We start from the raw sequence: 26,884 nt of genomic DNA on the forward strand, positions 1-26,884 counted from the left end.
CCGAGTCAAAACGGTGACCCAACTACCCCACCTCAGACCACAGCCGTCGTTCCATTTATACAGTGAGACAGAATCTGTGGGCAGCAGAGCAAGTGAGATAGCAAGTAGTGAACAACATACAAGGGGTCAATTTGACTAACCATTTCAGGCCTAAGGGGGGGGTGGGGGGGTACTGACTTCGGAAAAGACCCCCTCAAGAATAGCACCGTGACAAAAATCCTCCAATAGCCACAAAAATATGTGCACCATAAACCTTAAAGAGCAAGCTCAGTACTTAAATATTTCTCTTTCTTAAAAAAATATCTGCATTCGTTTTCCACGTCTTCAAGGTACTGTAGAATGTTAGGTCGACATGGTTCCGCACCATATTCATGTATCCCATAATGCAATATTCTTTCTTTTTGCACCAGAAGATGTAAAATAATATCTGTTATCAAGGCACATAGTTTCTGCCGTTTCTTTTTTTTGTCCTGATGCAAGCTCTGACAATATGCTGATTATGGACAGGGTTAGTGTTGAACACAAAGTTGGATATAATTTGGCAGAAGACAGTTTCTTTTACTGTGACAGAGTAAACATACTCCAAAGAACACAGCAGTGTTTTTCTAAAGCAACTATGGCGCTCCGATTTTGTTGCATACCGGTCGAGCCCTGTTCCGAAACCCAAACAGGAAGTGGGGCGTGTGGACAATCCTCTTTCTCAGTGTACGTAATGCTTTCGGTTTTTGTGAAAGAGGAAAATCAACATAATCTGAGCTTTTCTTCTCCTGCACAAGCCGGCTACATTAGATGGCGTGTTTTTGACAAGACGAAGAACGAAAATCATGTCCAGCATGAAGGGGGACAAGATGGAGGAGGGGGGAGAAAAGCAGAAAAAAACATTACACCAATGAGGGGGAAAAAAAAATTCTCCATGTTTGAGGGGGTACAGTCCTGAAAATAGCAAGCAGACGCTTTCAGTTCTTTGACTGCCATTGCCGGTTGGATATCTGCGTGTTACTTCCTAAACCAAAAAGTGTTTCGTTTTTTCCCCCCAGAGGAACTGGCCCTGTCTGTCAGGCTCCATCTTACCTAGAGCGCAGCAGAAACAGAGCATTTAGGGCAATACAGCGTTTGTAACTTCTGATGCAACAATCGAGGGCTAATTATTTCAAAGGCTGGTGAAATAAGACGTAGAGCCGACACACCGCAGAAAAGAGCTTGATTTTGGGTCTTTCCTCTCTAGTGCATTGTGGTTTAGACACAGTGGGGTCCTGTGTGTGTGTGTGTGTGTGTGTGTGTGTGTGTGTGCGTGCGTTGGCCTAGTGATGGTCCCTGTGTGGCTACTCTTGCCTCTGCTTCTCCCACTAATGTTCGCACAGAGGAGCTAAAGTGCCCTTCGCCAGCACCCCTCACTTCAGGCGCCGGCAGACCGTTAAAAAAATAAAAAATATAATATATATTTATATATAATGACTACCCCCCTGTGCAATTAGTGGTAGGAATTAAAGTTTACGATAAGAAAAGAAAAAAAAAAAAAAAAAAAAACACGGATGGTCGCCCGCATGCCAGTGAGTTTTAAAACAGGCAGACGTGTCACTACGTGTTGAATATTACGACCATGCATGCTTCATTTCCTGGAAATGGCAGGAAGCAAGAGGCATGAGGCAGGAAGTAGCGGAGCCCTTTAGCCAACAGTGGGAATTGCTGTGCTTCACAAGCATTCAGGAGAACTGTTCCCCCCCCCGCCCCCCCCCGTTAACCCCCCAGCATTCAGGGGAGCTCGGCCTTTCTCGTGCCTGCCTACTGCGAATGGAAACGATGCCGTCTCGTTACGAGTACAGGTGGAGCCTCTGTCCACGCAGATTAAGCAGAGCTTTCTACACTGGCGTTGAAACAGCAGTAATGCTCTCTCACTGCAGCACCCAAATGTACACTTATAAATGCCCCTTTAAACTGCTCATAGGACTCAACACTGTGTTGATGTAACAAACAAAAACAGCAGAACTGCATTTCTGAAACCGAGTGGAGCCTCATAGTTGCTTTATCAAAAGAGTTTGGACAGAAGAAATGGGGTGAAAAGCACAAGTGAACTGTACAACATAGCAAAAAAAAAAAAAAAGAAATTGAAAATGAAATATCTATATATATAATATATATACATATATGTATATATCTGGAGCCCAAGCAGTGAGAAGGAGCATGCAGGCTTGTTGTGCAGGCTTGGTGATGCGCTGGGAAGTCAGGCAGGCAGGCGCCATGGGAGACGGAGCCCTGGTCGCCACGGCTCCCGCCTCCCTTTTAAAACAAGCTCGACACGGAAGAAACATGTGCTTGCCAGAGCCAATATACTGTATATATTCATATATGTATTCCTTGTGATGTAAGTAATAACTAAAATGATAAGAGATTATTATGCATTTGTCTAGATTTACCACCCTGACCCCTCCCCTCCCCGCAGCTCCGTCCCTAACCCCACCCCCCTGTTCCCCATTGGTGAACACCCAACAACCCCCCGCCCCCTCCCCACCCCACCCCATCAACCCAAATGCCCACACTGAGCAGTCTGCAGGTGATGAACAGGTATGGACACTTTGCAGTTTTTGCTTTGCCTCAGTCCTCCTGCCGCCGGCGAGCGAGAGACCCCGGACGAGCCCCCCCTCTCTATTTGATCTTTAGCGGCTCCCGCTCCAGCCAGCGCACGCGCACCTTCTGCTTGTAGTGATACTCCTTGAGGAAGTCCTGCAGGGCGGAGGGCAGCGGGAGGCCGCCGATGCCGTCGTAGGTGGTGCGGCGGCAGATGGCGGCGCGGGCCAGGTGCTGCAGGCTGAAGGGGAAGGTGCGGTGGAGCGGCGCCGTCAGCAGCGGCTCGAAGAACATGCAGGAGCTGGGGTCCTTGTAGTGCTCCAGCAGGCCCGTGACCGTGGAGGCGTGGAACACGCAGGGGTCGTGCGCGTCGAAGCTGAAGTTGTGGTTCCACTGCTCGATGCGCGCGTGCAGCGAGCGGTTGTAGCGGCGGAAGCTGACGGAGAAGAGGTAGTCCTCCTGGGCCGAGTCGCGCAGCAGGAAGGTGCCCTCGGGCTTGCCCTCCAGCAGCGCCTCCGCCTCGTAGCGGTCCATCACGCCCCAGTAGCAGGGCAGGCTGGTGATCTGCAGCAGGTCCGGCACCAGGCAGTGTATGTAGTCGATCTGCGTGTGGACCTTCCAGGGGCCCTGCCGGCCCAGGTGGCCGTCCCCAGACGTGTGCCGCTGCTTGGGCCGGCGCGACTGCAGGCAAAGCGTGGTGGAGTCCTCCTCCGAGTCGCATTCCACAGGCTGGGGGGCCGCTGCTGCCCCCACCGCGGCCGCCAGGCCGGCCGCCCCCGACGCGCCCGCCCCTCCCGCGCCCCCTCCCGCCCCGCCCCTCCCTTCCCCGGACCCCTCGCCCATCCCCGGGGCCAGTTTTGGTCCCAGCTTGTAGAGGGAGCTGACCTGCGCCGTGGCCTCGAAGGTGTGGATCTGGGCATTGGGCGGCGGGTCCACGCCCTCCTCGATGCTGAGCCGCCGCCTCTCGCGCAGGCGCTCCTCCTCATCCTCGGGGGAGGCGCGGGCGGGGTCGAAGGCGTCCAGCAGCGTGGTGGAGGACTGCGGGCTGACCGGCGCCGTGTGCTGCTTGATTAGGTGCCACTTGTGCGCCAGGTCCGAGCCCGGCGGGAAGGGGCAGGTCTCCAGCATGAGCTCCGTCAGGTGGATCTTGCGCTTGGAGGTGAAGAGGGCTTTGGAGGAGCGCGGACGGGGCCGCAGCGGCAGGCACAGCCCCACCGTGTCATGGATGCGTTGCCGCAGGGAGCGGGCGCTCAGGCTGCGCCCGCCGCACGAGTCCATGTCGTGGACGGAGCTGACGCCGTAGCGTCGCTCCCGCCGCGGCACGCCCCCCCGCGATCGCCCCAGCCGCTTGTCCGTCTCCAGCGAGCTCTGCGTCTTGGTGGAGCACGAGTGCTTCTTCTTGCCGCCCCAGGGGGCGTGGCGGGAGTAGGAGTCCCTCCGGGCCAGCGGAGCGCCCCCGGGCCCGCGCCCGTCCTCGCCCTCCTTGTCGATGGTGATCTCCACGATCTGGGGGATGTCCGAGACGCAGTTGTGGCCCCGCCGCCCAGCGCCCTGCAGGCCGTCAGCCACCAGCGGGATGGGCGACAGGCTGCGGGCGGGGCTGGCGGCCCGGGAGCCCAGCGGCTCGCCCAGGCACACCCCCCGGCCCGGGTCCACCACGCAGCGCACGGCGTTCACCTCCAGACCACCCTCGCTGCGCCCGGCGCCCTCCGGGTGGAACAGGGTCTGGCATCGGCTCTTCAGGTTGCTCCACATCTTGCCAACTTTCTCCATGGATCGGGGCACCGAGACCTGCGGCACAGGCCAGAGAGAGAGAACAAACATTATAATACACGCCACAGGTAAGCACAGCAATACATTTTACTTACCAACCAGCTAAGGACAAAAAGAACAGGTGGGCCGAGGAGACAAAAAGGGCACTGAGCCAGTCTAATGGTAACAACACAATGAGGATGCCATCCTGAGGACATGACATGATGGCATACTAATGTTATAGTGAAGTCCTCATGATGATCCATCATAATCAGATCAGAATCTATGCTGTGCTAATATGTGTAAGACATTACTTTCGTATGTGTATGAATGGAGTGAGATCATACACGTGTGAGTGTACTTCATGTGTTTTATGAGTGAGTCTGAGTGAAGTGTGAGAGAAAGTAAGTGTGCGCATGTGCCTTTACGCTAAATAAACGTTTTCAAGAATGATCTTCCGTATACATCAATACATTCTTGACACCACACATCAGTATAACATCCAGCATATCAAAGGCAAAAGGCAGTGTGGGAGGGCTACATAAACACCTCCCTACAAACTTCAATTGAACCTCCATATAAACACACCAATATTTCACAGTTTCTAAAACTCTTATAATTTCCTGACTGATTATCAAGCCATTCACTATCACTGACCATGACCAGCTGAGCATCTGAGCTGTATGTGTGTGTGTGTTTTATGTCCACATATAATGCACACATAAATAGCAGGTCTGCGCTAATGAGACTGTGTGTGCGTGCTGTGTCTATGAGCATGTCTGTGTGACAGTGAGAGTTCAGACCCTCTCATAACTCTGGCTACTCTGCTTCCCGTCCTACAGTTCCAGGTCGGGGGGGGAGGGGGGGCGGGGGGAGCAGAACGAGTGAAGTGTTGCCAGGCAGACTTGCAGGGACGCAAGGCCGCGGCTAAAATTGTACCCGTGGATGGGCTCCCAGCTGATCTGATGGTATGTACTGTATTACAGTGCCAGTGCGGGCCTGACCGGGTGCTGTTCCTGTTCCCCCTGCCGCTGGACGGCCAGGCCAAGCATGCACAGATCTACAGAGCCCGCCCCCAAAGCGCTGGAACCACACAGACTGTGCACAAGTGCTTTAGTGTGTGTGCGTGTGTGCGTGCGTGCATGTGTGTGTCAGAAAGAGATAGTGTGTCATCCAGACCTTGTGTGCTATATATGACATGAAGAAATATGCCTGCGTGTGTGTGTGCGCACGTAAGAGATAGTGGGATTGTGTCAGACGCTGTGTGTCTGCGTGTGAGAGCGAGATAGAGAAACGTGCTAGCACGTCTGCGCGCGTACGAGGGCCGTGGTGTGGCAATGCGTGTGTGTGTGTGCGTGTGTGTGTGTGTGCGCGCGTGCGTGCTGCCTGGTTCAGCGTCAGCTCCTCATGCACTGGTCAGTCTCACAGTAAGCCGCGCTTACTGGCACACTCCCGAGCTGACCGCCCGTCTGGCGACACCCCTGCTCAGGTTGCTAATTATCCACTTGCCAGTTACTTTTCCAAGGAATCGCGGGATCATGTGAAGGTGCAGTTTCAAGTCCAGGTGGTGATTCATGCTAGAAGGTCAAGGTGGTGTTCCATGCAGACGAAGTCACATGGCAAATTTTTTGGTCAATCTGTCAACCAACTGCTGTCAACCCGATGCAGCACAGTACAAGCTATATCAGCAGTGCAGGCTATATCAGGCTAGCATAGCATCTGGATATGCATTCATGAGGCAAAATGCTAGCAGATTTCAATGGCAATTGACAACAGGTACTAGGAAAAAATACAATTTTATCAAATACAGTTTATTTATTCGTCAATATTGTCAAAGGTATATTTATTACTGTAGTATAAATATTGGTGTAATTAGCATAATACAGTGTTATGGTTAAAGTAAAATAGATAAACATAAATCATATCAATATAAAACACTGGCAAACAGGTAGCTACCACTGCTGGCTGGCTAGCAATTGCCTCTTGGCAATGACAGAGCTGCTGAAGCACGCAGACACAAATTTCATTTAGGTATTAAATTAGCATAAGTATGTTTATGGAGTAATTATCTAGCAAAAAATTAAAAGCAAATGATGGTTTAGCAATAGTTTAGCATCTGTGCTGTTCGCTAACAGCAACTAGCTAGATAGGTAGCAATGAGGTCAGTTATACTGCTTCAGCCGTGCTGGCAGACTACACCTATCAAGCTAGCTGTTGATGCGATACAATTTTCCTACTTTACAAGCAAGAGTATCATGCTAAACTGCCAAAGTCCCACATGGAACCTATTGCCTGGGGTGATGTACCTGTTGCTAAGACAAAATTCAAAATTGCTAGCATTTTCCCAGCCACTGGAAACTCCCAAGATGAATGCCAGTAAAATGGAGTAAATTGGTGGAAATGAAAAAGGCAGCATTTTGCTGGAAGCCAGTACAATGGAAAGGGCTTGTGAGTCAAACCCATGGTGAAAACATTACACTGAAACAGGGGATGGTCCTGAAAGAATTCTCTACATCATTTTGATGGTACTCTGAAGCTTACTTTACATTACAAGCACTTTACAAGTGCTTAACAGACCATGGTACATGGCCTACAATGTTTCTACATTATCCATTTATACAGCTGGATCATTTTGAGGCAATTGTACTTAAAATGCTTTGCCCAAGAGTACAGCATCAGTACTATACGGGGGAATCTAACCAGCAGCACTGGGGTCACACGTCGGCTCCTTCACCACTGCACCACACTGCTGCTCATGACAGGACGGGTTCCCATAGCCGAGCTGGAGGAAGCCCGCCAGAAAAAGGAAAAACCGCGCGGGCCAGCCTCGGCCGGGGAGACGGTGCAGGGGCCAGCGTTACAGCGGGGCTGCCTCCACACCCTGTGATTTTCACGCAGCATTAGTCATCCAGCCGCACTCTCTGAGAAAATAAATACTTGGGCGTTTGCGTAGACGCTGGCAGCACGGGACGGACGCGATCGAGGCTCCACCGCGAGCGGGGCCGGCCGCGCTGCGCTTCCCAAAACCCCAAAACATCCGCCACCGCACCCCTCCCCTGGACGCGTGACCAGCGAGTAACCTCCACCGCCACACCAGTCATCTCCACGGCAACCGGGAGGATAGTGACTGCTACCGAGGCGCATCGGGAGTATTTCAGCAAGATGTGCCAAGTCAATGTACAACAGCCCAATACAGACAAACTAACAAATGAACAAGCATATTATAGCAAGATTAGACAATAACAGGAGGCTTAATGGCAACTGCGCTGATTGGCAGTTAAGCTGCCTCATTATAAAGAGCAATTAAACCTTCACCTTGCTAGGAAACATAAGTTACATCATGGTACTATCCAGGGCCAAAGGCACACACAGTCCACAACCTCCTCACACCCATTTCAGAAAATCACACACCAGACCTTGCCTAAATAATTTCCCACCAAGATAATTTAATGTTCCAAGAAGCTGATGGACAGTTAGGAGTGTGAGAGTAGGGTGAGTTTTTTTTTTTGTTTGTTTCTTGGCAAGGACCTGACTCCTGTCAGTGACATCAGCACTGCTGTCAGGTGCAGTATGCTGCTGGCTGTCACAGTGAACAGGCCCTCAGTGCTGGCTCACCCTCCAGGTGGGGCAGACAGGGACTCTTTGCCCTAAATTAGGCCCGGTATGTACTCTCCTGACTGACTGTGGCGTGCGGACAACTCCCCTTGACCCTCCAGGTCCAGGAAACGGGAGCAATTCTTTGAGTCATGCAGCCTCATTAACTCCCTAGTGCTTTGCAAAGACAATGTTCTGTAAGCGCCCCTCGGTTATTATATTAAAGTAATAAACTCACTGAAATCAGGAAATGCCACAGAACACCTGCTCCTGCATGCCCATGGTAAAAATCTCTCCTGTGGGAAACACTGAAATTCCTGACAAAATCAAACACTGTGCCATCAATTCATGATTGATTTCACAGATCTCTCTCATATGCAGTGACTCAAACAATGAACCATGAAACATTTTTCTTAACAACAGAAACCACTGAAAGGTAACACAAACTCAAAGGACATGTCCCTTTTGTTAGACATGTTGCACCTAGGATTTGAGAGAAAGACAGCTGAAACTGAAACTTACCAGACATTTACAGCTACCTGTGCTTGTACAATAGGGGAAATTACAACATTTTCTTGGAAGCTAGTGAACGTTTTTCTTTATGAAATAAACAACGAAAAACAAACGCAAATACAGACACTGGTGTCTATAATGCTGAATCAAGGACCAATGAGCGGGGAGAAAAAAGTTTCAAATGAAAGGGCTCCAAATTATGCAGTGGGGAGAGGGCCATAGGCAGGAGGCTAAGAAGAAAGAGGTGGGGAGAGAGAGAACGAGAGAGAGAGAGACAGAGAGAGAGTAAAAGAAAATCGGACAGATCCTTGCCGTTTGAAACAGGAAGTACCTGCTACTGAATTGGTTGTAGGGGAGAGAGCATCCAGTCTGGGTCTCACCAGACTGAGGACAACGTGAGGACAAGATTAGACACAAACTAGGACTGAGAGGGCCACCAGACAGCGCTGGGAAAGGGGAGGCACATATTTTTTGTTTTACTGGGCTGGTCATCTTACTAGCTGTCCAGCAACCTCGTAAATAGACTCATCGTAGTGTTACTGCCTCAGCAATCCCCGTCCATTGTATGCAAAACTGCAGGGGAGACCCTCAGAGAACCTACACCCCCCCCCCCCCCCAAGCCCCTCACCTGGCCCTCTGCTGGGACACACAGTGACCTCAGTCCACAGGTCCAGATAGAGTTACAGTCTCACGTGCCATGCCTCTCACACTCTGAGCACTGAAGGCTCAACGCTCTCACTTGAGTGCCGTGTGTGTGTGTGTGTGTGCCTGTGCAAGCGGGACCGGGATTTCGATCCCTGGCTTAGGTGACCACTGCCTCTTTAACACGCAGGGGAATAACTAACACGCAGACACACACACACAGGCAGGCACACACACAGACACATATTAGTTTAACTCCTTGTCCCGTGTGAAACAAGCTTAATCCCATGTAAAATCCGTGATCTGGCTCAAATCCAGGTTCATGACAAATTGATCGACACAAAGGTTACACTCTGACATGCATGTGGGTTTGCGTGGTTCATCAGAGCTCTATTTTAAGATCTTTAACAACTAGCTACCCTCGCCAAAGGCAAGGAGCGGGTGGGAAAAGCAGTCTTTCTGTCCTACTCGATTCTGTAAATTCCTCTAAAGCCCCTATCCTGTGAAGCTCTCATATTAGCTTCCACCCCTAGACCCACTGATTCTCTACGATATTCTTCTGGAGCAATACCTATTTAAGGATGTGGACCCAACCTCCTCTGATCACAGAGGTCCAGAGCCGTAACCCCCATAGCTCTGCAGGGCTGTCATCACTCCTCGGGGCGGCCCCTTTAAATGGTAACTTAAACCACTAAGGGTGCTTGTCCACTTGATGGACTGACCCTCCTATGCATACACCCCCCATCTTCAGCTGGTTATCCTTCTCCTGAAAGGTGTCCACCCACTTCCAGGCCCCAACATTTCAAACAGTTTTCAGTAACACCAAAACGTCATAATAATAACACATGTAACAGTCTCCCAGAATGAATATATGCTAAGTAGAAAAAAGGCATCCCTACACACACACACACACACACACACACACACACACACACACAGAGCCCATTGTTCTCGAGGAGCGTAACAGTGGCTAGGACTGTTCCTCCCATTCTCTCCCAAGGGCGGCCCCACTTCCTCTCTGCACAGGAAGTGGCCTTGCACAATCTCCTCCCGTGGTGGCTTGCAGCAGGGGGAAAATTGCTACCAGCAGTCATCTCCGTCAGACCTCTGTTACTCTCTCAGACCCCCTCTGGGTTTTACCAACAGTTCAGCACAGAAGAGTGGGTCGTTCACTGTTGAGGCTGTACGGGCCACTCAAAGTAAATGACAAAAAGTGATGTCACAATCCACTGCCTCCTAAGAGAAGGTATCCTTCACAGGGTTCACCCAGCCCAATGTCATATTAGCCACAACAGCACCAACCCACAGCCACACCCACTGCCACCTGACAAGGGCCTCTCCTTTAGCTGACATCATCATTTTTCAAAACGGGCCACACAAACAGCTAACATGTCAGATGTCTGCCTCACGAGAGAATCTCCACTCAGCACTACCACCATGAAGTAGCGCGCAATATCTCTCACGTCTCTCACGAAACACATCAATAGACATGGGCTGCTACACATATCACCATATACAACACATAGTACATGCGTGGTATGGTGATAACGGACCAGGGTATCTCCGTGTCCAGTAGCTCTGTCAGATTCTGAAAAGAGTTAGGGGACATAATTTGCGACTGTGATGACCTGAGAGGTGATAAGACCAGCATGCCTGTTCCCTGCTTTCGTAATTGGACCTGGGTCCTACCTGACCCATTTACGTCAGACGGGGTCACATCAAGATATTACAGGGGGGGAACATCAAGATCAAGACAATACATTGTTCTGGGTCATGTTCAGAATGTCTGTCTCAAGGTTTCTCATTTCATAGGGCATATAAGATGACAATATGTAATTTGATTGACTAACTAGAAGGGGCATCAGGGCCTCAGCAGACTGAAAGTCCTGATATTTAATCTTATTTTGGGTGTTTTTTGTTCTTGTCAAGGAGGACACTCAGCCTCTATGAGACTGCACACTGAACAGATACCCTCTGGGTTCTGTGACTCTTATTTTACCATGGAGTGATTCTGCCTTATTCCATTTACACCCTGTTAACTATGCTTCTCCTCATCTTTATGCTTTCATCTAAACTTTTTATTTCTCCACTTGAAGCATCTGCTGTCCAGGCGTGAAAAGGCTCTTGTTGAATGAAATTCCCTAAATAATTTGGCAAGATCACACGGTTGTCCAAAGGATCATTCAAGTACGTCTAAAATAATCTTCTATTCAGTTAAATAAAAAACAACCTGGAGGTGTTTGGGCATGCAGGCTGAAATCATTAGCCATTATTTTTAATTCCCACTTTGAGCTGTGACCTGGCAAAAAAAAAAAATAAAACTTTGGCCCCGATTAAAGAAATATCACTCTTGGCAAAATTTGAACCCTCGCATCACGTGCACCATAGCACCTCATTGAGTTCATAATGACTTGTGCTTTCCAGAAAGAAAAATCTCTGGAGTCCCTAAATCACATCGGAGAAGTTGCCAGACCAGCGGGTCAGCTGATAACTTTTATTCCAACTTCAGCTCCACCCTCTACCCTGTTGGGGAGAGGGGTTGGGGTAACAGATTCTGAGAGTCTAAGTCTTCCAAATCCTTGCAAACATACTGGGTTTCAGACTCCCGTTACTTTTTTTATCGGAGCAACAAGTTAAAAATGGAAATCTTTTTTTTACAGTTCATGGTAAAATGACTAAAATGGGGATGTTGTAAAAACAATAAAATTCTTTGGACTGATGTCAAAACAGAAGAATCAAGAAAAAAAAATTACTTTCCGGCACCCACTAATGTACGTTTTTTTTTTTGGTAAATAGCTAAAGCTGCTGTCATACTCATTCAATGCCTTGCAGACGCTTGCTTGTCTTGTGTGTCTTCTTGCGGAATCTATATTAGAAAGTTAATGGTTATGCATACCATGGTATTAGCATTGAGTTAAAAGTCATACACAGAAGCATTAACACTCAACCTTGGAATTGGATATTGTGACGATACATTATAAATTTAGCATCCCTTAGCTGTGCTTGTAAAAAAAAAAAAAAATCAGCATCTCCAAAACCTCACGTGCGTTTCTTAGCTAAATCTGAGACGGACGTGCTGCCAACTTTGTACACTTGTCATGGAACGTCCAAATAAGCACATAAAACCCATGTGCAGACAGTTTACTCAACCCCAGGGTAAACACTGTTCTGCACCAACTGTGAAAAGTTGCAAGAAGCTTTAATATATGTTCTTCATTGTACTTTAAAAATATCCCTCAAGTATTATAACTATTAATATTGTAAACAAAATGACTCCTACCACCCCTAATATGCCCAATATCAGACACTGCCACAGCCCTACCCTATGAAGCCATTCCCTCTGGTCAGACATATCTTCTTATCAGGTCATCTCAAACATTGGAGGGGGGAAGGGGGAAGGACACCAATTCAGTGGAAAAGTGTGACAGGAATAGAACCAAGCTGCATTTCCACGCCACGGCTGAAAAACCAGCACTCAGAGAGAAAAGGAGAGGGAGGAGGAGAGAGAGAGTACCAGAGGGAGAGACGGAGATGGAGGGGGGAGGAGAGGGGAAGGAAAAGTGTAAGAGAGAGGAGAGAAAAAAGGTGCCAGCAGCAGAGAGAGCGAGAGTGAATGACTGTGGAGGGACACTGCCAGTATCCCATCAGATATGGTCGATTCAATGCTTATGCCCTAGGACGTCCGCAGGTTGGTCACTTATAAGGACAGGGAGGACATTTAATTGGAATGGAGAAAGTCCTTGCAAAGCACCTTTCATAACTGCCAACCCTAGTCCGTAACAGACAGCTGTAACCACTCTCAGCTCCACTAGGTCTCACACTCCATTTCCACAGTCTACATTTTAGGTGTACCTGACATCATTAGTAAAAATGCCCTTTTACTAACGTCTCATAAATAAGTAAAATATGTTAATGACCACAGATAACCTACAGTTACACCTACACCAATGACAGTCAAACATCTATGGCAACGGTATCGTCCTTCACTTGTGAAATCTGCCTTTTACACTGGATTAAAAGATTGAGCGATGAATGAGCGATAGAGATAATGTGATAATATGTTTTTTGTCAGTAAACAGATTATCATTCTCAAGTATGGTAAAAACGACATAAAATAGGCCTTCTAAATAATTTTTGTATCAAACAAAAAATGGCAAATTACATTTAAATGATCTGGTTAAAAAAACAACAGCAAGCTTATGAAGACAAAATGACTGAATTTAAATGGAAATCACCTGCAACAATGTAACCGAGTAAACTGTAGACGGTCTCCCATGGTTACGCACATGGGCTTCCCACCCCACACACCTAGCAAAAGGGAACGCTAAGTGTGCAGACCTGACGAATGAGCACGCTTTCTGCTGATCTCAGCTACACCCTGAAGCATGAGGAAAAGCGCACTCTGGATACGACCACATGTAAACGCAGGCAGGCGCTGTTCAATGGAATTGGGAGCCTTAATGTGAGGCAAAGACTTCTGAGGAAGACGTGGTGTGGCGTCACCCGTCCTGTAGGATCCTGTCGATGCATCAGCTCCAACGCGTGGGCAGGTATTTCACTCACGCAAGCCTCTGGCGCTGGGCTGCGGAGTGCTACGCGTTCCATAGCAACCACTGCTAACTCCAATTTCATTATACTCTTTTTCAAACACAGGTTTGACCATAATTTAAGGTTACCATAATCATATTAGAGTCACAGATTCAAAAGCCAACGGACCCTTGCTAATCAAGTCGCTACTGTGGTGACTCATCCAATCATCCTTTCAACCTGAAAATGTGAACATAAGCAACTGCCTCACTTCCAGTGCATCAATGACAGGCTAAAAATCTGAACTGTAATTTAAAAAAAGGCTTCACTTTAGGGAGGATACAGTACATGATTCTGCCAAAAATTCTTGTAAAATCTTGATACCCTTAATCCATTCTCACCTGTCCTTTCACTCCTGTACTTAACTCAAGGACACACCGCCACACGCACGTGCGTAAGTACACACACACACACAGACACACACACAGACACACGGCTTCAGCATCCAGGCCATAGCCCAGACTCTGGCACAAAGTCATTTTACATGATCATTAACTCGTGCCGATATTTTACACAGCGCTGGTGATGATAATATAATAACGTGGACAGATGGTGAGAGCGTTTGAGAGTCCTCCAGCGGCCCTTAAACGGCTGCAGAAACACCTTGCTCGGCCTGCGTGTTGAAATGCCCGGTTGCTATGGACACGCAGGGACTCCCCTCTACAACCAGGCAAGTCTGAGAATTTAAGACACTGACGTGTTGGCAAAAACCCCATCCCACAATGCTTTGCAGCCTTGCACTGTTAAATATGTGCAGACATGAGGTAACGAGGTCTGTCGGCTTCTGTTCCGCCGCACCGTCGACGTTATCGGAAATGGCTGCGTTCAGAAACCAGGCCAAGCCATTAAGGTGTGTCGAATGCTGTGATGCTGTAACAAGGAGTTTCCACCGCCTGCTGAAATGAGGCTCTTGGACATGACCTAATTCCTTTTTTTTTTTTTTTTTTAGCAAGTGTCTGAAGGTATCTGCACACAAAGATGATCAACCCCCCACAGCCATTCAGCTGCAGTCCACAAGAGTTCAAATGCAGTTCACCGGTTCCGCTCCTGCTCCGAGCCCCACGCGCAGTTTAACCCACGTCAAGAAAATTGTACAGGACTGTCCCTTTCCATTTCTTATCAAAGAGGCAGCGCAAGAACAGCATTACACGTGACGCCTTGGACCAGACGAAACATCAAGAGGCCGGGGAGAGAGGGAGACAGAGGGGGGGGGGGGGGGAAGAGATTTCCGAATATTTCAGCTCAAATCTTAATCTCTTAAGACCTTCATTCAGAAAGTTGCACAGAAACTACTGGCACAACACAAGAGTTAGAGAAACTGAGACTCCTGCTTGTCTACAATAATGTAACAACTAGGCTGCCTTCTCATCTGAATCTGAGTGTCTTCCATCCTTACTCCAGTCATTCATTCAAAAATGAGCTCACTTTCATAAAATCCTAAAAACAGATTCCAATGCCATAGACAGAACCTCTCTGACTTTCTGCATTCTGAAAAATGGGCCCTCAGGCACACAGTGGTTTGAGGAGTGGGGATCCAAATATGATCAAAAATCTATTTCTATCTTTGACTTGCGAATCTCCATTCAACTGATTTGCTGTAGCGCTCTACCCAATAGAGGTTTTGAATACAGTGCACTGACCAGTGTAGTCTTCCTACCACATATTAGTCCTTCCCACCTTGCACTCGTCTATACGACAGTTCTTCCTCTTCTGAGTGTCTCTCAGTTCCTGAGGACTCTGCGGTGGGCCTGCATACCAGACCTCCCACTTCACTAAAAGATACCTCATACCAAGTGACTTTTCTTCATCTATATTCATCAGAAGATGAAGCCAACTCTTCATTCAGGTTTGGTAATTGCTCCTGGCATATGGGAGAACATATGGGGCATCTGCTACGACCTGTACTTCCTGTGCAGAACAAGAGGAGAAAATTCGCTTAATAAAAACTGAGCTCCGTCAAGAATCATGAGTCCTCAACAGACTAGCAGGGCGCTGAACCAAGATCTGAACCAGTGCTACTTTATACAAACTTATCCATTAACAAAAATGTTACTGAGAATCCAGAGGTATTCAGCAGTTTTTGCTGAGCTTGTCCATCCACAGAGGGTGCCATGGAACAAAGACGGCAGCTCCAGGCCTGCCAATGCACGGGAGAGCTCTGCTGTTTATTTGCAAACAAAGGCACTAGGCTAACCTCTGTCAAACGGAGTGCTTTCATAGCTAACGGTGAGAAGGACTGCTGTTCCCCCCTCCCCCAGAATGCACCTCAGCAGAAAGAATTCTTCCGCACATTCAGTTCTGCCAGGAAATGGGTCGCAAGAGCCTCTGACCGGAATAACGGGAGACAATTCGGCGATGGCTTTGCACCATAGCTTTCAGCCGGCCAAATTAGCCGTGTGGGCAAGCACGGCGAGACGCCACCTGACAGCGCAGACCCACTCCGCTTCCTCCAAACGGCCTTTACAGGCATTGCATTCTGGCATGGATGCTGAGCGCTGGGCTGAACGCTAATGGGTCAACGGGTAAGCTCCCATGCTCGTTCGAGCTTGAATGTAATGTGCGGGAAAGGATGCACTCCAGTATTTACAGTGTGGCTGCAGCACCACCCAGCAATAAAGAAGGTGGGTGTGAATTAGCCCATTTCACTACGATCCAAGAGCTACAAGAGAGGATTTTCCCATAATCTTTTTACCAAAATCACCACTCCAAGACATGTTACTTTATACATTTATGCATGTTATACATTTAACTTATTGCTTAAGACCAATGTTTTTGCCTCCTGATGGAAAATTTTAAGCAATTCATCAAAAAGAAATCACTTCTTACTCTTTATCTGAGGGCCAAGAGGCATGCTGGTATCCACATACAGCAGAAGAAAATGCAACTCTAGATGGGAAAGAGCCTGACCACTGGACTGTCTACAAGCATGGCTTTACAATGGAAGCACACAGCTACTATAATAAGGGGAACTGGACTAAGGGTCAACCATTACGCTTTCTTTAAAGGAATCACTTCAAATCACCCTCAAAGCCGCGGTCAGCGGTGCGGTTCTCAGGAAACGAGCGAGGGAGAGGTCTGCAGCCCACATGCAGCACTTTCCACCTCCACATCAGACACCATCTCTCCCAGTGGCCAGGCTGAGGTCTGGGTGAATTGTTAAGAGGAAAGAGGGTACAAAAGGAGGGAGTGTGAGAATTATTACACTGTTATGGCCAGATGTAATGTGTAAATGACCAGATACATTTCAGGCTGGACTGTAAACTTCGACGTATTCAAGTAAACTTCGCAATATTTAAGTTTTGCACCAGCCCACACAGACACACTGCTGCATGGCAAGTTGTTATGCTGGAAGCACTGAGTGGCATTTCTGCTTTAAATTTACACACAGTACAATTGTTTCTGTACAAATTCTTTCAAATAAAGAAACACAGTTGCAGCTCTCTTTCCTTCTGATTTCATTTTAGTCTGACATTTTGTGTTCAAATACATGGAAAAGATGTACCAACAGCAAATCACAATGCAACTCTGGCACAGATCAACATTCTTGCACAGAGGTCTGCATCAACGCAAGCGTTTCAGTTTCTCAAACACTGATGATGTCACAAACGCTGAACCACTTACATGAAAGGTTTGTACGCTTCACTCCCATGTGCAAGACAAGCGTGGCAGTGAGAGAAAATCTGCACTATTCTTCGTTTGTTGTCATATCTGTAAAATGAGAACTAGTATTCACTCACATGCAATGAGTTTACGCTTTCTGCAAAATAAGTGTGGTATTTTACCTTCATGCAACTTAGTGTGTATTGCTTGTACTGAGACCGATAGAGCATTCTTGTACTATAATGAAATGTAATTCACACAGCTGAGCGGAGACCCGTGTGATTTTGGTGAGGAAGCACAATGTCACCACTGCAGCTATCAGAAATGAACTGTCATAGGAGAACTCTCATTTGGGAGATACATAATCCATGCTGAGTATCATGTGTGTCTAGTACAGAAATTATCATTTCGCTTGACAGAGAAGTGCATTAAAAGTATTACAATGATTAAGGAGTAGAGAGCAGTCACAATGAGTAAAAGATCTTTGCTAGCTTCGATGGTCAAGGCAGAAATAATTCACTCAAAATAAATGGGACGTTGTTCAAAGGAAGAAAAGAGCTGCTGCTTAACAGAGAACCATTGATTCCTTTAAAATTATAAAGATCTCTCACAAATCCTTGCTATGATACACCCATTTTAATATTGGTTCAGTTGGCCACTCCTGTGGGAATTTGAGATTGAAGTGTACAGAGTTTTTCCTGCCCATCTAAACATCAGGTTGCCTGCTGAGCCATTTTTTATTGTCTAGCTGGAAAATTGTCAAATGCTCCTTAAATCTCGTAATTCTGCAATTATGTTAAATTGCCTGAATAAATTCTTGCTGTGCATGACTTGTTATACTATTATGAAAGTGTCTGAACAGACAGGTGCTTTTTACACCAATGAGAGCACACTTATTCACTGGACTTGTACCAGATTTCCGCCATGTATTCTTCATTTTAAGAAATAAGCTACTGACCAAAAAGATCCGTCTGGTGTCAGGGCTCATGGGCTCCTTACAGGCTCCGCATATAGCTCAAAATATGAACTGTAGCCTATGACAGGGAAAAATCACATGTGATAGTTAAATAAAGTATGTAAGTAGCCTATGTAGCTAATGTACTTCTGGAAGTTATGACTGTGCAAGATAGCTAACCACTTAAACAAACAAAGGCCCAAACATCAGATTTCCAAATACAAGACTAGTGAGCCTCCCTTCAGGGGCCTTAGCAAAAGCTACATGTCAGCATTCTATACTGTTCCACAAATTATGAACAATAAGTGAGCCAAATCAAATCCTAAACTGGCAATGATATGAATGGATTTGCAAAAAAAACAAACCAATTAGCAAATAATATAAAAAGTATGCTATACTAATTGATATGAATTGTATAGCTGGATTACAAAGGCACAAGTACATTTTCCAGCTAGATACCAGAAAATGTGTGATTCTTAATAAAATGACAAGCATTGCAGGGCCTCAATCATCAAACCTGCGCAAAAGCAAATTAGTCAGTATAGAGTGTGTGCTCACACTTGCACGCAAAGTAGGAGATTTATCAGTCTAAACGGTGGCGTGAGAATGCAGGCAATATGCAGTATGTGAAGGTACACATACCCCTGACCATATACATTCATTAGCTAGCAGAAGAATAATGGAATTACTTGGTACAGGCAACTGAAATGTACAGAATTAGCACAGGCATTCTGATAAAAATGAATTACTGATAATATTGGAAATTACATGACATTATTATAACTCCACACAACAACATGTAGTTCACCCACAAATAAATATTCCACAAATAATAATGAAATGCATTCACATTCAAAGTTATTATACTAATACATATTAAACCAATCACAATTTTTCCATTGCTATACATGTAAAAACCTTTGTTGCATGAACTTTTAAACTAGGAAGATATTCCGCAGCCATCAAAGGGGCAGAATATGGAAAGGGCTGATGTCACCCTGGCCACTTTTAGTCCAGCCACAGTAAGGCTACTGTTGTGAGTGACAAGCAGTTTTTCCCCCCTTTATATAATAAGCAACAGAGTTTTCACTTATAATGACGATCTGACAAACAACATGAAGATAGTTAACAAAGGAGAGTGTCAAATTTCTACGCTACAATACATAACGGTACAAATAAGAAAGTGAGTTTTTTTTTTTTTTTTGCAATCACTTTCAGATTAAATCATCTCTCCTATTTCAGTCACTGCCCAACTCTTGGATGTGGGAGTATCTGCAGCCAAACTGATCTGTTGCCAGGCGACAACTTTGCTCAAACCTGTTACACCTGTGCTTTGAAATAAAATCTTTTGTCTTGTTTCTACTTTCAGACACTCCCGGCTCAGTTTTGGTTTTGGGGAAATCCCTTCTTTTCTCCCCCCCCAGCATTCCAGTTCATTTCATAGTAATGCCAATAAATTTTCTGAGAAGCTTGAAAGGGATGCTTTCACCATACATGGTTGGTTGGGGGCGGGGGTTTCCTAATGGTAATTACCACAGCCATAGAGGAGCACTGGGAGCTGGCATTCATCAAGAATTACCTCTTACAAGTAGGTGTGTGTTGGTTGTACAACTGTTTCATAAATCACATTTTTCTTATGCATACAACCATTCTAAATTCTACTTGTACAAATCAAAAAAAGTATTTCTACACGTTTAATAAATGAGGTCCCTAGATTCTACACTGATTACTGTTAGAAATGCTTATTGGTGATACTACTTGATGTGGGTTGCTAACAAAAATTAGAAAATCGTAGCTTAGGCAAAAAGACCAACATATGGATCTCACCCGCAACACCAGCTCTCCACTAGAGGACTGGCTTACATTCTCACGTGTACAGAGGACTTCCGCTGGACTCAAACCCAGTCCACCTTAAAGCAACACGTAATATTTACACAGCTTCACGGACTGATTTATCACTAAAAACGGTTTCATAAATGTGGTGTAAAGCGTACTTCCTTCCGCTCAATTAACGCGAAGTTTCAGAGGGGGGAGCACTGTTCGCCTGTGTGGACCACTTTGTGTTGCGTCTAAATGATGAAACCCCCGCTCTCCCGAAGGAAAGAGAGTACATCGCCGTCGCGAAGGCCGCGTGAACGCGGCGCGTCCGCCACCGCGCCTCTGTCCCCGGGCTACGCCGGCTAATTACTTGAGCGATATGAGAAGCGACCGCGCTGTGTCAAGGCACGGGCCCATGGGCCTCTGGGAATTCGACTTGCCATCATTTCTAATTATAAAGAGCCCCATTGAGGAGAGGAGCTGCCGAGCAGGAGCCCACGGCTCGGGAGAAAAATGGCAGCGACAGGCCAAGGAGGACGGTTCTCGATTCACTGGAGGAGTGGTCCGTTTCCTTTTCTCAAAAGTAAACATCCCACAGTGCTATCATGCTCTTGCATACACAGAACCCACAGTCAATTATTTTGGACTACACTGGTTGTCCCAACAGCACAGTCGAAGCTTCAAAAATGACTTTTTAGTAAAAAGTGCGAGATGAATAAATTATTCCATGAACCTGCAAATTCTTCCAGACAGTGCCTCTATTTGGGACTCCTACACTGGGCCCCAAGAATCAAATGTCGTCGTTGGGCACAGGCGTTGCAGCCCTTTGGTCAGTCACAGCACACCAGCTCTAACCTAGCCTGGCTTGTCCCAAGCCTCCAGCAGGAAGCAACTGCTCTCTAGAGCAGATGAGAGCAACACACAATCCAATCCTTCTGACCTCTCAGCCCTTGGCCCCAAGCACAGAGATTAAATCAACCCTGGTGCCATGCCACTTAACAAGTCACTATGCAGCTGCATTCATAAAATGCCAAGTCTGGGTAAACATGAATCCTTAGAAGCTGAAAGGGAGTGCGATGTATGAGCAAAATGATATACACCCAGACATGGTTTGATGCTCCCAAAAGTGGGTTAACCAGTGGAAAAAAACAAACAATTAAACCACAGAGATCTGCATCTCATCTGCCCGCAGATTTGAGTCTGGTGTCACCCGTGATCACTGTCAGTGTAAACGCGAGTCTGCCACTGACACTGCAGACTGCACAGCACAGTCCGATGGTAATGAAAGCAGGGACTAATCAACGCTCCAACTCATGTGTTGATGGGGAAAAAAAGACCCATGCTGTTGTAAACCTATAACACAGAAATGCAGCAAAATAGAGCAGAGGGCACACGTGCACAACGTCTATCATTTACTCACCCTCTTGAATAAGAATAAGGGGCACCCCCACCATACTAAAAAACTAAGCCTTAATTAACTTCAATTGAAATAATAAGGCCTAAGGTGGGACAAGAACATGCCTCTGATTTTATAAGTCCAGGACCAGATAAAGACCAGACATGTTATTCCCTAGTAGCATCTTTGAAGAGAACCTAGGGAAAATATTATCTGTAATTAACATATCTAGGCTTACATTTAGAGTTTGAAGTCAATATTACATTTTTCAAACAAAAAGTGTATGAAAGGCTCCTCAGGAGAAGATATGAATTACAGGCATCATGCAGCAGTGTGGTACAGTGGCAAGGAGCAGGGCCCATAACGCTGATTGATTCTCAGGTGGGATACTGCCGTTGTACCCTTCTGCAAGGTGCTTCACCAAAGGTGCCTCAGTAAATATCCAACTGAGATGAAAGCTATGTAACTCACTCTGGATAAGGGCACCCTCTAAGCACATAAATAATAAACGCTAACAGGCCTGTATGAAGCCTCTTTATAAACGCTCACTAAATCCACACAACCGGTTTCCTCGAACTTTACCTTCTCACAGAAGGACCCTGAGGTACTTTTTCAGGCACGGCAGATGCCAAACGGTTAACATGGCCGAAGATGCCAAAAAAGGGATCACGTGCACTGCCGGTGTGACATGAGGTTGGTTGGTTAATCCCCCCCCCCCCCGCGCTAACTTTATTTCTGCGACTCGGGGGCAACGCAAAGCCGTGTCCTCATTACGCATGGCTCCTTTCTGATTAGGCATCAAAGGAACTCCAGGCGCATTCCAAAAGCGCTTCCCAAAATAATCAAGCAGATGTGGCGCTCATATAAAAAGATCCCCCCACGCATGTGTAAGCCTCAATGTACATCTCCGCGCTCCTGAGGCCGAGCGCAGAGAGTTCGCTGCGTCTATTTCACTCGCCCAAAAAAAGATTTAGGAGAATGAACTTACAGGCCCAGCTCCTGAAAAGCTCTTGTCCTCTTCAGGGAGGTGAACATCCATCAGAGAGAAAGAGTGTAAGGCATAAATGTGACTAAATATAAACCGGGGGACAAAACAGAAGTGCACATGGACAAGAAAAAAAAAGGCTGTTTCAGAGCTGAGTCCAAGTCTTGGCAATTATCGTATTTGGGCTTTCCACCGCCGCACTGGAACAGGCCGTGCTCCCTGTCTGAAACCAACCCTCCCAGGCTGCCGTGTGAGCGCTCCAGCAGGGCACAGCAGCGGCCGGAGCTGGCTTCCACAACCCAAAAAATGTGATAAATGTTACCACTGCTGCAACTTAGAGTTGTACTACACTGAGAAAATTTGGAAAAATTGGCAGCCCCCCCTTGCAGCCATAAATTCACCACCTCCCCCAACACCCCCCGCCCCCAAAGACACACACACACACACACACCCATGTGCCCCATTTACCACTGAACCTAAGATCGCCAGCCTCTGATATTTAAAAGCAGGTCTTACTACTTGCAAGAAACTTCTGCATTTTCTGTATAGCTGCAGTACCTGTTAGTGATCTGGTAGCTTCAACTGCGTCGTGGAAGTCCCGCGTTTAATTTAACCACTCCCGGCCTCCACAAGAAACATGAATAAAAGACAACAGCTATCCGGGTGCTGTAACAGAAACGCATAACGTAACGGTAAAATTCTCATTTTAAGTCCCCAAGTCCGATACTGCAATTATCCCATTCCTCCACAATGCAACACACCCCTTCCCAGGGGACGTTAATGATCTCAGACGAGGCTGGAGAGCGGACAAGATCAGGGGAGGAAGTTTTCTCTCCGGCCCGACGAGAGCAAATGAGATATTTGCGGTGTCTCGCTCCCGGAATGATGTGCGGGGCGGCACGGGGATCTGATTCCCTCACAGACACAGGCGGCATATGCCACTGAAGACCGCGGACACTTTGGCAGGTCAGCCCAGGTTGCAAAACCTCCACAATGACGCCGGTTCTCTGTCGAGCATGCTTTTTTCTTTTTTGTAAAACCACTTGCCTCCGGAGAAGCGAGGGTACCAGGCAAGAACAGCAACACGTTCGCTCCTGTTATTCACATCCGGCTCCGAAACGACGTAATGCCTCCAGCTCGCTACGGAACAGTAATTCATGAAATAACTGAGCACATCTGAACAGTCACACGGCACAGACAATATACAGGCATAAGGGTTATCATTCAGGATGTTGCTTTTGGTTAGCTATAGCTACCAGTAACTGAACACCAACTTTCCATGGTTAGGCCTAACTATCTGTAGACGCGCTGCTGCATGGCTTCTCTGTGTAAACCTAACTTTTTCAATGGAGGGACATGCTCGCTAGTTAGTCAAAAGAGACAGGATGATTCAGACATATTCTTGTCATAATGCTGTTCTTACCCAACACTTTTCATACTATCATTTATACCATTAACGTAGTGTGGAAGCGATACAGCAGTGATTATCGAGGATGGTGCATAACATAACCAACGTCATGCAAAATGCAACAACCCTATGATAAATTACTACGAGTACTTTCACAGACTGACTTAGCTACCTACTTCGTCACTTAGACAGGACAGCAATTTTAAAACAGGGGGTTATTGATTCATTTTGAAAATGATAGCCATCTAGCTCGCAAGTTAGCCACCTCGCTAGACAGTTAACTAGCTCACTATACTGGCCTTTCCTAAAATGCTTTGTGGTAGACAATCTAACTTGGACATCTGAGAAGTACCTCATTTAGCTAATACGAACAGTTGAATTTGATGGGGGAATGCACTGATTTATCTATAATAACTTGTCCATGTTATAAAATAATCAGCAAAAACAGCTACGACAGAATCAGCACTTACAGATAAAACATTTGGCTGACCGGCTAGCTTGCTATCAATGTCAAGGATGCCAGCATCCGATGCGGAGAAAAAGCGGCCTTTTCCCTGGATTCTGCTGGGGCACAATTCAACAGAGGTGCGTTTCCCAGTTAGCTAGTTACCTAGCTGGCTAACGTTACTGTTCCAACAGACGAATATTTTGCGTGCAACAAAACTAAAACTCAGCAGACTGGATGTTGGGACCGTTAGTTACCTATCTCGTTGTTACTACGAAATAACCATTGCTTACAGAGCAGCTAGCTAGCTAGCCGACGTTAGATTTGCGTGCGTTTGCTTGAGTTAGCTAGAGTAGCTAGCTAGCAAGTTGGCCATATCCCCTCCGAAAATTACGCGGACGACCCATACGAAATAGTTAGCTAGCTTGAGAGCTAGCTTGCTAGCAAGCTGCCTAGGTAGCCAATAAACACCATCGACCGGCAATGCTTAATCAAATGAGACTTTAAAAGTATTCACCTACCTTCTTTTCTCTTTTGTCTTCCTATTTTAACTGCTCTCTTTTGTCTGCAAAAAATGGCTATCAAAAGAACTCAAGCACATATCCCCCTGGCGATCCGCGGTGGCGACTGAAACACGGGAAAATACGGCGGCGCTTCTCATTCCTGTGGCTTCTTTTTAACACATGCTGTGCATAAGTCGTTTCCGAATTTATATCGATTCGTATTACTGAGAGAAAAGCTATCGCATTCCCCTTCCTCGGCCGCCGCTTCTCTTTCACCCGTGCCGTGGTCTTTCCGTCTTCCTGACAGCCAATATGACGGTCGCCAAGCGAAGCCGAGAGAAGAATTGGAGAGGCGGATAGCTAGATCGCAGGCGTGCGTTGACTGGCAACACGGGACTCCAATTGAAAGAGCTGGGCCAGGGCGAGCTTCCGATGGTGGATGCGGATGGGGAAAGACCTCGGCTGCTGTCGCGGCGTAACGGACGCGTACGGTCTCCAATAGAAATAAGGAACGGCCAGTTGGCAACCACTTGGAAACGTGGAACGGCGAAAATGGTGCTTGCGTGCGGAGTTAAAAGTGCAGTGCAAAGGGATGATTAAAAAAAAAGTTTAGTGAATGCAGCGGAGGCCTACAGCGAAGACAACGTAGTACTGTGCAGGAAGGTAGTCGTGGGCGGCTCTTGGAATACGTTGAGCCAGACGGCTTCGTGCGCGCAGAGGAAATGTTGATGCAGCCAGGCGAATTAGTCGGCGGTAGCTCATGTATTTGCTCATAAATGATTGCTCGAGTCCATGATCGTCACTCCGTTGCCGTGCATATTACTCCCACCTCGATTATATTAACTTACCGTTACCTTTTTAATGTGAACACAATGTGTCATTACTAATGATGGAACTCAAACAAGAGTTGCTCACACACCCGTGGGTAGCTTTAAATCTGTCCAGGAATACTTTTGCATAATGTAATAATTTCAAAATATAGGCTCATTAAACAAGAGGCACTTACCTACATTACCCAATAATGTTCACCTCTGTCAATGATGAAGGTGTGAAGGTAATGAAAATGTTGTATTCAATTTTATGGCAGTAGATATTTCCAAAAGATCTGATAGACTGTCATGGTCATTTTACAAATGGCAATGGCACTACTCAACAGTGTTTCATGTCTGTCACGGTAGGTTGTTCCTTCAAAGCAGCATTGCGATACAGGTATTGTGAAAAGTAGCACATTGCACAGTTAGTCATACTTCACTGCCAGAGTAAATTATATAGCTGCAAGGAGAGAGAGGAGGAGAGATTACTCATCAACACAAGACTGTGAGCAACTGCCCATTGTGACAGCCTTAACACGAACTGTCTCTCCTAACTAATAACAGGGTTTCCTGTGACAAAGAAAACTATCAGATGACATGACATGGCAGTTAGGACAAGAGAGGTAGGTATCTGGCAGCCACCTATGTATAAAAGTAAATACCATTTGAAATATTTCGAGAGATTTGTCTGAAGATCCTCTGTGCATCAGTGTCTGATTTTGAAGTTGAACTGGCCTTCGTTTTTCGAACAGTAATACGATAGTCAGTCATCATGAAAGAAGGGGTTTGTGGCACAAGACACGGAATAGGAGAAGATACTGCAGTGCACTGGATTCAGGGAATCTTTGCATTCCAGGAACTGGGAAGGAAAAATGGAAATGAAAGCAAAGCTCCTGTAGAGAGTAAAACAGTGTCACGACAGCAATGGAAACACTGCATTTCTAACACACAAAATAAATATATATTTATTTTGATGACCAGCAGAAGAAGAAATAAAATTTTATCTCAATCTGAGTTCACTCTCTCAAATTCAGTTTCAAATGTGCCTTACTGGAATGAGCATAAAAATTATTATGCTAAAGCAGTGAATTTGGAAGTAATATAATTAACAACCGTTTGATGCAGTTTCGGAGATCAGGGTACTTCAGTGGACCCCATATTTTGCTTCCGCAGAGCAGTCATAGAGTGAAAACAGAACTAAAAAATACATAGCCAATTTTTTATTGATATTTTGGATTAGTCAAATTTGGTTTATATGGTGTAGAAAGCCCACAATATGTTATCTTTTGCGAGCCGAGTTGAAGGGCTC

At 46.5% G+C, this 26,884-nt stretch overlaps 1 protein-coding gene across 1 annotated transcript; it reads right to left on the reverse strand.

Annotated features, from left to right (window-relative positions):
* Positions 1-2,557: 2,557 nt before the first annotated feature.
* On the reverse strand, positions 2,558-25,099 carry socs5b (suppressor of cytokine signaling 5b). Its single transcript, XM_036546631.1, has 2 exons — positions 24,782-25,099; positions 2,558-4,356 (listed from the first exon to the last, which is right to left on the reverse strand). Exon 2 carries the CDS (start codon positions 4,336-4,338, stop codon positions 2,644-2,646), a length of 1,695 nt encoding a protein of 564 aa, XP_036402524.1. The 5' UTR covers positions 4,339-4,356; positions 24,782-25,099; the 3' UTR covers positions 2,558-2,643.
* Between the last annotated feature and the right edge of the window lie 1,785 nt (positions 25,100-26,884).

Source organism: Megalops cyprinoides, chromosome 15, assembly GCF_013368585.1.
Source record: "Megalops cyprinoides isolate fMegCyp1 chromosome 15, fMegCyp1.pri, whole genome shotgun sequence".
NCBI classification, from domain to species: Eukaryota; Metazoa; Chordata; class Actinopteri; order Elopiformes; family Megalopidae; genus Megalops; species Megalops cyprinoides.

Excerpts from the sequence above, each read along its gene's own strand:
- socs5b (XM_036546631.1), bottom strand. The coding sequence starts at position 4,338 with ATGGAGAAAGTTGGCAAGATGTGGAGCAACCTGAAGAGCCGATGCCAG.